The sequence below is a fragment of the Staurois parvus genome, unplaced genomic scaffold (assembly GCF_062004578.1).
Source record: "Staurois parvus isolate SC_StPar_1 unplaced genomic scaffold, SC_StPar_1.0 ptg000541l, whole genome shotgun sequence".
In the NCBI taxonomy this organism is placed as follows: domain Eukaryota; kingdom Metazoa; phylum Chordata; class Amphibia; order Anura; family Ranidae; genus Staurois; species Staurois parvus.
The window spans coordinates 135,239-147,500 of record NW_028318337.1 but is presented as its reverse complement, the minus strand read 5'-3'; the positions used below and the strand labels follow the sequence as shown (position 1 = coordinate 147,500).

The following is a 12,262-nucleotide window of genomic DNA, read 5'->3' as shown; positions in this document are numbered from 1 at the left end:
ATCGCGCCGCTGCGCCGCTCTGCATTAGCGCAAACGGCGCATGTGCGGGAGCACGCCAAATGGCGTGCACCCGGAGTGCAGAAGCACTTTTGAAGCCGCCAAACGGCCATTGGCCGGGCGGCTAATGGTTAAGTGAATAATGGTGACAAAAACTGTATACACGTGAAATTATAAATCTCTACAGTCCCTCTAATTAACACTTGAGGGTTAACAGACTCATAAATCCAATGGTGTAAATGAATATGTGAATCCCTTGATAGGGATAAGGTACTATGTATGGGTGATTAGTGATCAGTGCCACACACCTAACCACATAAATAAAAGTCCACATTAAAAAATATTAAATTAATCATGAACACACAAATGACGAACAGTATTACAAAAGTCCAAATACTGCAAACATAAGATCGTGCTCCCACTTTAAAATCATGCAGGTGATAACGTGTAAACGTGGTCACAACACTTGAGGTGCAAGTACTCAAGTGGCAAAAATGCCCCTTTACCTCCTTACAGTGACCACACGGGCCAGCTCGCTTTTAGGATCACACCACGATCCTCACAGGTATTAATCGTCACAGGTCAATCCCCTCACTCGATATCATCCATAGTGGCACTCACTCCTCTCCTTAAGGTCTCCTCCAGCCACTGGTATCAGTAGTACCGCTCACTCTCCAAATAGGCTCATAATAATAAAGCATAAAGATCCTCCATAGTGTAAAACTCGTTTATTTTAAGCCAAAATACCAAAATAATAAAATGCCCACTCATATGTACAATGTTAAGTATTTGCGTTTCACCTCATACTATGGGTGTACTTACATGGGTAGAAAAGGTGCACCAAGATGGCGCCCACGCCGGAAATGATGTCACCGCGTACCAGAAGTTCCTCCCACCAACGTGTTACGTCACGCTAGTCACGTGACTTCATCAGGGTATCAAGCCAACCCTGCCTTACCTGCTGGAACTTACGAAAAGTATTGCGATGTCAGAGGAGCCGATGATAACCAGTACCTTGCTATCAACTTCCTAGCCAGATATAAAAGTCTAGATACCATAATATATCCTCCTGGTTGGAACAGTTCTTGGTCCAGTGCCCCCAACAGACCTTGCAAGGGATCCTGGGGAACAGTATATTGTGATACTAGAGAAATAAATTGGAGAACCTCACTCCAATATCTATGGAACTTGGGGAAACGCCAGAGCATATGAATGAAATCACCCTGTTGGACCCTACACCTTGGACAATCAAGTGAATCACGCCTGCCCCACCGATACATTTGCACAGTGGCCCTATACGATCGATGGAGAATAAACAGTTGAGACAATTTATGAGAGGGAGAGAAATTCCAGGGCAGCATCCCAGACGTCTCCAGCAAACTCTCCAATATCCCAGGACCACTGCGCCCTGCTCCGGAGACTAGCTTGTATCTGTACTGTGGACAATAGCTGGGAGTATACCCGAGAAATCATGCCTTTCTTATGGGTTGCCTGAGTGACATCCTTAAGAAAAACTGAGTCTGTCAATGTGAGATTAGAGAGCGAAGACTGAGCCTGTATCGCATGGCGTAGCTGAAGATACCGATAAAAATGCTTATGTGTAAATGTAAATTCCATTTGCAGTTGAGAAAAGGACTTTAGGATTTTTCCCCGACTAAAGCTGACATACAAATTTAAGGCCTCGATCCCTCCAGTCGTGAAAAACCTCCAGTTTATCCAGTTCTATATATTGCGGATTATTCCAGAAGGGAGTACAGGAAAGAAATCAGGTAATATGAAAGGACGTTTTTACCGTACTCCAGACGAACCTCAAGAGGTCCGCGGTTGGAGCTGTGAATGGAAGGACTGCTAGAGCCATCTCAAGATGAGAGAGAGCCAAAATGGTGGGATCAGGAGGGGAAATCAAACTTATAATGGGATCAGTATTAGGCGAATCCCAGCCAACCACTTGCTGCAATTGGGCTGCCAGAAAATAAGGTCTGGGCTCAGGAACTCCAGTTCCCCCGACTCCTTGCCGTATTGCGACATGGTCAATTTTATTGGAGCAGCTTGTTTTTTTCCAAATAAGACTCCTAAACTGGGTCTTTATGCGATGAAACCACTTATTAAATATAAGGAAGTTGCGGGACCCAAATCATTTTAGTTAAATTGACCCTGGCCACCACCAACAAGGGCAGTTTGCACCAACTGTTACACTTCAATTTCTGCTGATGTAGTAGAGGTAAAAGATCAAGAGAAATATACTGCTTAGGATCAGGAGAGACTACCACCCCCAAATGCTTAAATGTAGATACTACTTGGATGTGGATGTGCACAGGCCAGGAGGGGGAGTTCTACAAGATCCACGGGCATAAACACCGATTTATGCCAATTAATTTTAAAGCCGGAAAATCCACCAAAGCGTTCAATAGGGACATAACAGCATCTAAGGATGTGGAAGTATCGCCCAAATATAACAGTGTGTCACCCGCATAAAGGGATATCTTTTCCGAAAGAACACCCCTTGTAAAACCGACGATGTCCGAAGATTGTCGCAACAAAATCGCTAAAGGTTCTAACGCCAAAGCGAACAAAAGGGGCGAGAGAGGACAGCCCTGCCTCATTCCCCTCTGCAGCCTGAATGAATCTGACAAATCCCTGTTAACCCGGATTCGGGCACTAGGGACTGCATAGAGAAGGCGCACCCAGCTAATTAACTTGGGACCAAAGCCGAATCTAGACAATACTTCCCATAGATAAGGCCATTCCACACTATCAAATGCCTTGGCCACAACCAAAGAAAAAAATGCTCGTCCCCCAGGATTATCCACTGGAGTTTGCAAATTCAAAAAAAGTCTACGTACATTATTAGCCGTCGCTCTAGAGGGAATAAATCCCGACTGATCTTTGTGTACCAATAATCCGCGCCTGTCTAGTAGCTAGAACCCGGGCCAACAATTTAGCATCCGTATTCAGAAGGAAAATAGGTCGGTAGGAGTCAGGTTTTAATTGATCTTTTCCAGGTTTCAATAATACTAATAATCACAGCTTCATTCATGGAGGGGGCAAACCATTTCCATCCATGGTGGAATTCAGGGCATTGAGTAATGCGGGAGGAGTTGCGCACCGTATCAATTATAGATTTTGAATGGCAATCCGTTTGAACCCAGAGATTTATTACTGGGGGTGCCTGCCAAAGCTTCAGATAACTCCTCAACAGTAATTGTCCTCTCCAGTTCTCTCTGGTCAGTCTCTGATAAAACAGGAAAAGAGCAGGTGTCTAGAAACTGCAAAAGCTCAGAATGGGTGGCTACAGTTTTAGAAGCATACATATCATCGTAAATGTGATTAAAAACTCTTAGGATTTCCATATGACTCATACAGATCACTGCATCAGCATCCTCAGCCTTGTCTAAACTTGCCACAAGAGCAAGAAGGTGCCCCGTCCCTTTCCTCAAAATATTTTTGTTGCACAAAATATCGCTTATCTGCCACTTCAGTAAGCACTGATTCATAAAGTGCTTGGGCCTCTTTCCAGGAGGTGCAGTTACAGGAGCTTGGCTCTTCTATCATCTGAACCTCCCTTTGTTTAACATCTAACCGTACCTTTTCCTCCCACTCCCTGGATCTACGCTTAACCACTGAAATCTCCCGGTTAATCAAGCCCCACAGGAAGGCCTTCATTGCATCCCAGACCATTGCCAACCTGTAGGCCAACAGTGCCATAATAATATTAACTGAAGACACTGGCAGGAGGCCAAAATGTCCCCTCAGGACCAAAAACAGGTTGGGGTTTACACAATGTCTAGTGGACAAGCACACAGCAGGTAAATGTAAGGAAAGCCCAAGAAGGGAGGAGCCCCAACTTAAGCCGGAAAAAAAATCGGATACAAAAAGGGAAGGAAATATGAGAGCAATACCCCGCTGTTCTGCTAAAATGAGTTTAAGGCACTAAGAATCAACCAGGTCTCCAAGGTCAGGTTCCAGGGGATTTTGCCAGGTGATGTTCTGCTCCATACAACCACTGCAAGGATTATCAAAAAATGAGAGGCGTCATCCGTAAGCACGCAAAGTTTAGCCGGATATAGCATGGCATATTGAAGGCCCAATGCCCGAAGACGTTTGTTAACCTCCAGGAATTTTGCTTGTTGCTTTTGAACTTCCACAGAAACATTTGGAAGTAAGGATACTTGAACATTGTCAACAGACATGTTACCCTTGCTTCTGGCCTTAGAGAGAATGGTATCTCTGTCCCGATAATTGAGGAGTCTGAACAAAAAGGGTTGAGCGCCGACTGGAGGAACACGTGCTGGGGCTCTGTGTGCACGTTCTACTGCAAACATGGGGGAGAATGTATCACTGCCAAAGGCAGAGATCAGCCAAGCTTCAATAAAGGCTACAGGATTTTTACCCTCAGTGCGCTCTGGGATACCCACTGCGCACACATTGTTATGGCGTAACTGATTTTACCAATCTAGGGGCATTAGTAGAAGCACAGATCACACGTCCCTATATAATGGTTGCCAATCATCTTCCAGGGTACTCGCTCTCCCCTCCAAGGCCGCAGTGCAATCCTGCAGTTTCTGCATATCTTGGCGCACCAGGGTCAGTTCCATCCTCATCCGCTTCACCTCCCTGGTAAGAACCACTATAGATGAGGTGCATGCAGTGACTGTGGAGAGAATTTCTCTAAGGGTGGGTTCAAAATGATCTTCAATGGAAACAGCAGGCTGTTTCCCATGAGACTGGGATGGTGGGATACTCTCTGCGGGACTGCAGGATGGGATCTCTCGGTCTGCCAGTTCAAGAAGGATCTGTGTACAACCTGCACAGTCTAAGTCCGGATCAGTAGCAGAGTCCAAAAGTTGTTTCTGGGAAGTTTCCCTGGTGAGCGGCCTGGCAATGAAAATTTGAGCGGCCTCTCTCTGCTTTTGCTTGGATGCATGGATCGGGGTACCGCCATCTTGCCCAGCTGACTCAGGCAAGGCCCACATTTCTTTCCCCCTTTTAGCCATCTCGGATCAGGATAATCAGGGCACCAAGTGACAGCAGGGGGGTTGGAGCACACCATGGGGACCCGAGATGCCGTTGTAGCCGGAGAATGAGGTGCCAATCAGGATAATTAACAGGATGCAGAGCGGAGCTCACCAAGAACATGTCCTACTGCATGCAAAGCTGGCCACGCCACATCAGAAATAACTTCAAACAAAGAGCATGCTCCATCAGTAAAATCTGCCCTCAAAGCGCACTCCCTATTATCCCTGCCTACACCCCTAGTGGCATGTGGTACCAACAAAAAGTTATCCTTTTCTATTTTTGTAGCTCCTGGGACTTCTCACCTCTCAGGATCTCACACCCCTTTTCTCTGTATGCAGCTCCTGAGACCTTGCATCCTTATTTGTGCAGTTCCTCGACCTATTGAACACTCTACTCTGCATATACTGTGCTGAATTTTTTTTTTTCCCTGTCAAGGAAAATTATATAACACAAGGGTTTTTGTTGCCATCCTCTGCATCAACTGCTAGTTTAAGTTTCTGAGTAAGCAAGGTTTTTAATCTTATTTTTGTATTTTAGTTTATCTTTCTTTTAACTTGACAATGGGGTTTTACTAAAGGCTGTTCATTTAGCTTTGTAAACAAGGTGAAACTGTACTATCTTGAAATAGTCATGTGCAAGGAAAATTAAAAACATAATTTTTGCTTGCACATGATTGGATAATTGAATTAATCCCATTTTAAAGGAAAGGGTCACAGGAGTGTTACTTAGTTCTACATTCCTGTGACCCGATAAAGCCTGCTGTTGGCTTGACATCGCAGAACTGGTCCAGGCTCTGCAGGGTTCCCAACAATGTTGAGATCTTCCCAGATACCTGACCAGCAGCTGGCTCTGACTCCCATTGTGACACTAAAAGCCTGAGCCCAGCTGCTCCTGCTGTCTTAGCCTGGCACTCCAGTGAGCCCTGAAAGGGCAGAGCAGAGGGCTGATGACTGACAGACACTGTTCTTTTCTCAGAGTTGATGTAAAACTAAGCAATCAGCTTGTTTGCTCAGTTCTCGGTTTAGAGTTGGTGCAGCCAAAAAGATACTAGTATAAATATGACACCAATGATGGGGCACTATTCCACCCCCCACTGACACCAACAATGGGGCATTTTTCCTCCCCTCCACTGACACCAACGATGGGGCACTATTCTACCCTCCACTGACACCAACGATGGGGCACTATTCCATCCCCCACTGACTCCAATGATGGGGCACTATTCCCCCCTCCCCCACTGACACCAACGATGGAACACTATTCCTCCCACTGACACCAATGTTGGGACACTATCCCCCCCACTGACACTAATGACGGGGCACTATTCCCCTCCACTGACACAATGACGTACTATTTCTCCCACTGACACCAAAGATGGGGCACTATTCTTCCCACTGACACCAATGATGGGACACTATTCCTCCCACTGACACCAATGATGGGGCACTATTCCCCCCCACTGACACCAGTGACGGAGCACTATTCCCCCCCCCCCCACTGACACCAATGGGGTACTATTCCTCCCACTGACACCAATGATGGGGCACTATTCCACTGACACCAATGATGGGGCACTACCCCCCCCCACTGACACCAACGATGGGGCACTATTCCTCCCCCGACTGACACCAGTAATGGGGCACTATTCCTCCCCCCACTGACACTAATGATGGGGCACTATTCCTCGAACTGACACGAATGATGGGGTACTATTCCTCCCACTGACACCAATGATGGGGCACTATTCCACTGACACAAATGATGGGGCACGTTTCTTCCCACTGACACCAATGAAGGGGCACTATTCCTCCCACTGACACTAATAATGGGGCAGGATTCTTCCCACTGACACCAATGATGGGGCACTATTCCTCCCACTGACACCAATGATAGGGCACGTTTTTTTCCACTGACACCAATGATGGGGCACGTTTCTTCCCACTGACACCAATGATGGGGCACGTTTCTTCCCACTGACACCAATGATGGGGCACGTTTCTTCCCACTGACACCAATGATGGGGCACGTTTCTTCCCACTGACACCAATGATGGGGCACGTTTCTTCCCACTGACACCAATGATGGGGCACGTTTCTTCCCACTGACACCAATGATGGGGCACGTTTCTTCCCACTGACACCAATGATGGGGCACTATTCCTCCCACTGACACCAATGATGGGGCACTATTCCTCCCACTGACACCAATGATGGGGCACTATTCCTCCCACTGACACCAATGATGGGGCACTATTCCTCCCACTGACACCAATGATAGGGCACTATTTCGCTCCATAAGACACACTTGGGGGGAAATGTCTGTGCGTCTTATGGAGCGGCCGGCCCAGTATTCCTGCCGCCGTTGTATGTCCACAGTCTCTGGTCATCTCCTGTACTGTGTCCGCATTTGTTCATAGTTTTTTTTTTTTTTTTTAAACTATAGTCCGGCCCTCCAACGGTCTGAGGGCAGTGAACTGGGCCCCTGTTTAAAAAGTTTGAGGACCCCTGGTATAGATACTGCAATTTACGCCATTTTTTTTGCTATACAGCGCTGCACTAGTTTAACGGACAATTGCGTGGTCATGCAATACGGTACATAAATGAAATTTATGTCCTTTTTTTCACACAAATAGAGCTTTCTTTTGGTGGTATTTGATCGCCTGTGCGGTTTTTTTATTTTTTGCGCTATTAAAAAAAAAAGGCGGACAATTTTGAGAAAAAAAAACAATATTTTGGACTTTTTCCTATAAAACTTGTCTAGTAAAAAAAATTTAAAAATCAAATTTTGTCATAAATGTTGGCCAAAATGCATTCTGCGACATGTCTTTGCTAAAAAAAAAACCCAATACGTGTAAATGAATTGGTTTACGTGAAAGTTATAGTGTTTACAAATGGCGGGATTTTTAATTTTTTTTTATGCTAATAATGGCAGCGATCAGCGACTTATGGCAGGACTGCGGCGGACATTCTGACACTGGGGGGAACTGACTTGGGGTCACTGACATCCCCAGTGACACCAATACAGTGATCAGTGCAAAAATAAAAAACACTGACACTGTACTAATGGCACTGGGGAGGAAGGGGTTAACTTTTTTATTCACTGAAAGGGTTAACTGTGTGAGGGGAGTGTTTTACTAGGGGGCGGGGGTGTGTACTGCACAGGGACATGCTGATCGGGAGAGATAAACTCTTCTCTCCCGATCAGTGTGTCAGGAGCTGTCAGGGAACTGACAGAAAGCAGAGCTGCTGCAGACCTGCTCTCTGTCAGTGATTGCCGCTAATCGGCGGGACACAGCCGGTAATGACCGGCCATGACCCAGCGACTGACACCTGCGGCCGGGATTGGCGGTGCAGGTAGGGCGGCAGCGCACCTCGTGCGTGCCCCCTACCTGTTTTGCAAAGCGTGTTTTAAAACGTGCTTTTGCCCTGCCGTGCCGCCCTGCCGCCGTATTTCAACAGTGGCTGGGCGGCGAGTGGTTAACGTTACTAAGCTAACATTCCTTTTACATAGTGAACATGCTTTATTAAGAGAATTAAGCACTATGTGAGACCAATTCACACCATTAATTACACATTCCAGAAGACAGCAATTTGTATACTGTGCTGTACTATTCAATATACTGTATGTCCCAGTTGGTGCCAGACTGTACACTATGCTCTGCATTTTACATATTTGCGGTGCAGTGTATAATCTGCCCACTGTCTATTGTTCTCCTTCCAGTTGGTAAAATGTGGATTAGGTTAATTTTCAGGTCTATAATATAATATACTGTGTTGTATGTGAAAGATCTATTTCAAGTATGTACTGTACCTGACATTTACAAACAAGATTGTTTTTTACTATTTTTACGCATTTCCTAGCCATGGAACACGTTGTGCTGGAGAAGTGGCTGCAGTAGCAAATAATAACGTCTGTGGTACAGGGATTTCATACAATGCAAGAATAGGAGGTAATGCATGCTAAAAGCTTCATAATACAAAAAAACCCTATAAGATGGCTCTCAACATCTCTAAATTTATTTAAATTGATTTATTCCCTAGGCATCCGGATGCTCGATGGGTTGATCACTGATATTATTGAAGCTCGGTCTCTGAGTCTGAATCCACAGCACATTCACATCTACAGTGCAAGCTGGGGACCAGAGGATGATGGAATGACTGTGGATGGACCAGGCATTTTAGCTATGGAAGCCTTTTATAGGGGAATAGTACATGTGAGTTCTGTATGTAATACTTATATTCATTGTTCAGTTGTCTTATGTCGCTTTTCTCTTGTTCAAATATTTTATTTGGAGAAAAAGATAACGGTCTACGTACGTAAGTATGTGTAAGTACAAATGACAGAGAGTGGGAGTTACAGTGGTAGTATTCAGGAATTGCAAACCAGATCCATATAGTGAGAATTGCATATACATTGCGTACAGAGGTGAATTCCGACTCACGCAGGTAGAGCTCATAGGTAGTTGGGCAGTAGGTGAACCATTGTTGAAAGTAGGGTGATGCCAGTGGTGTATTTAGGTTTTGTGCTGCCCTAGGCAACACATAATTTGCCCCCCCCAGAGATCCTGACATACCCCAGCCACTCCCCTCCCAGCAAGAGAGAGAGACACATTCACAGCTCTGGACATCCCCAGGTATGAGAGTCAAACAGCCTGCAGCCACTCTCAGATCCCACCTGGTCCCCAAGCTGCATGTGTCCCTTCTTCCGTCTCTTCTTCCTGGGGGGTGGTGCTGCCCTCCTGAAAAATGCTGCCCTAGGCAAATGCCTTGTTTGCCTTGTGGTAAATACACCCCTGGGTGATGTGACAGAAGAGCTAGTGCCACCGGGTCACTGTAAGAGGGGAGAACATGGGAGTTTCTTCTGTCGCTTTTCTTAGTAGCATCAATTAACTTAGGTGCATGCATTCTTTTACATTTTTTAATTTTATTTCATATCTTCCTCATCAATATGGTAAATCCATCAGAACAAAAAATGGAAATTTGGCCTTTTTTCATGAATAGTTAATTTATTACTGCCTTAGAAGGCTACATTTATTACCCTCCTCAAAACCTCAGAGGATCACTGAAGGTTACTGTGCTTCAAAAGATTTGTATTTAAACATATTAAAACCCCCGCCGGGAGAACACAGTGATTACTGCTAACGGCAATAATCGCATGTAAAATCCAACAAGCTGGTTGTACCCGAGTTGATTGATTATTCAGCCTGCCCATACATGATTTGAATCTTGGCGGATCCCTGCTGAACTGGCCGAGATTCAAGCACCACTGGGTTTTTTATTTTTGCTAAATAAATTTAAAAAAAGACCCAACATTTTGGAAAAAAAAATGCGTTTTTCTTCGTTATAATATTTTTGCAAATAAATAATCTTCATAAATTTAGGCCAAAATGTATACTGCTACATTTCTTTTTTAAAAATTGGCCAAATCCGTGTATTATTTAGCCTATTGAAAGATTAAAAAGTTGTAGTATGGAGTCCACAAAATATGGTGTGTGTGTATATTTGAAAATCAACCAGTCCTGATTTACTGACGGCCTCATTTCTTGAGGATTGAAAATGCCAGGACAGTACAAATACCCCCCAAATGACCCCATTTTGGAAAGAAGACAGTCCAATGTATTTAGTAAGTTTTTTGAAGTTGTAATTTTGTTGTCACACTTTTCTATTTTTTTTTAAACGCACTGTCACAAGTGCAGCACAGCATCCATCATCTAACTGGTGTTGTGGTGATCAGGGACACTGACTGGTGACAGTAAAAAAGTCTTTTTGTAATACAATTTTTTATTTTTTAAACATACTGTGACCAGAGGAATACAATGTTACCATAATAACCCTGTACTACCCTGAAGACGTCATCAGGATTTTTTTTTTGTTACACACTATGATTGCTTATAACAGTAATAATCACAGTTATAGGCAACTATTTTTTATGAATGAAGTCCATTCATTCATTTTGTACTATTGTGATTAGCTGTGATTGGCCACAGCTAATCACATGGTACAGATGGGCTGTGATTTGTCCTGTCTGTACCATGTGATTTCTGTGACCATTTACAGAAATCCACACAATGAATGGAAGTATACAATGAATGGAAGCCGTTTTTATTGTGTACAATTGCCACGTGATATGCTGTGATTGGTCACGTCACAGCAGTCATATGGTATGGCAGCAGCTTGGTACACTGATCTGCCTGAACCTGGGAGGATATCATATGATGTCCACAGAAGACAGCAGCAGTCCCACTCAGCCGTCATTTGTCTATAGGCCTTGCGGGAGGCAGTTAAAAGTAAAGACACTTTTTTTTTTTTTTTAAAGAATAAGTGATTAATAAGTTAATACCCCTGTAAGTTTTTTTTTTTTCTTTTCTTTTTTTTTTCTTGCTATCTGTGTCCCATTGGGAAGATTTCCCTTCACTTCCCGTGACATAACTAAAACAAGAAGTGAGTGAAAATTCCTCTGAAATGAGAAAATCCTGGTTGTCACCAAAATTAGTGTGTTCCCACTGGAAGATTTCACTTCAATTATTGTTTTGAGGACAACTCAATATTGAGAATTTCTTTCACTTTTTGTGATAACGGTAAACAGAACAAATAGAGAGGGTGAATCTCTCTAACAGGGACACAGACAACAATAAAATCTGACTGGTGTTCTAATCCCTCTCCACTCTATGCAAAACTAAAAGCAAAGTTTTGCTTTTAGTCATAATTTAAGATTGCACTGAACCTTCTAGGATAGATCTAAATATTTTTAGATCTCTTGTGATAGCTAGCAATTGGAAAGCAAAATTATCTGGCTATCATGCTGAGCTTCTCTGTGCTCCTCACAGCTTTTTTTGGTCCTCCACAGCCAGCGCTGAAATTGTCTGTAACCCAGGAGAGCAGTCAAATCACTTCCCCAGCTTTTGACAGCGCTCAAGCCTGGCGATTGAATGGTGACATTTGCAAAGACTCTGTCACTGTGTCCAGTTTATATAAGCAGGGTGATGCTTTGCAGTTTTACCTCCTTCCTGCCCAGGCCAATTTTCAGCTTTCGGTGCTGTTGCACTTTGAATGACATGCGACAGTGTACCCATATGAAATTTTTATAAATTTTTTTCACACAAATAGAACTTTCTTTTGGTGTTATTTAATCACCACTGGGTGTTTAATTTTTTGTGCTATAACTAAACAAATTTGGAAAAAAAGTTTTTCTTTGTTTCTATTATAAAATTTTACAACCAGGTAATTTTTCTCCACTGATGTGCATTGAT

The 12,262-nt window shown here is 44.0% G+C and overlaps 1 protein-coding gene across 1 annotated transcript in view; it reads left to right on the top strand.

Annotated features, from left to right (window-relative positions):
- PCSK4 (proprotein convertase subtilisin/kexin type 4) overlaps positions 1–12,262 on the top strand; it is a 113,954-nt gene that overhangs the window by 68,697 nt on the left and 32,995 nt on the right. The window contains 2 exon segments of the mRNA XM_089690732.1: positions 8,874–8,962; positions 9,054–9,226. Coding sequence (XP_089546858.1) covers positions 8,874–8,962; positions 9,054–9,226 — 262 coding nt within the window.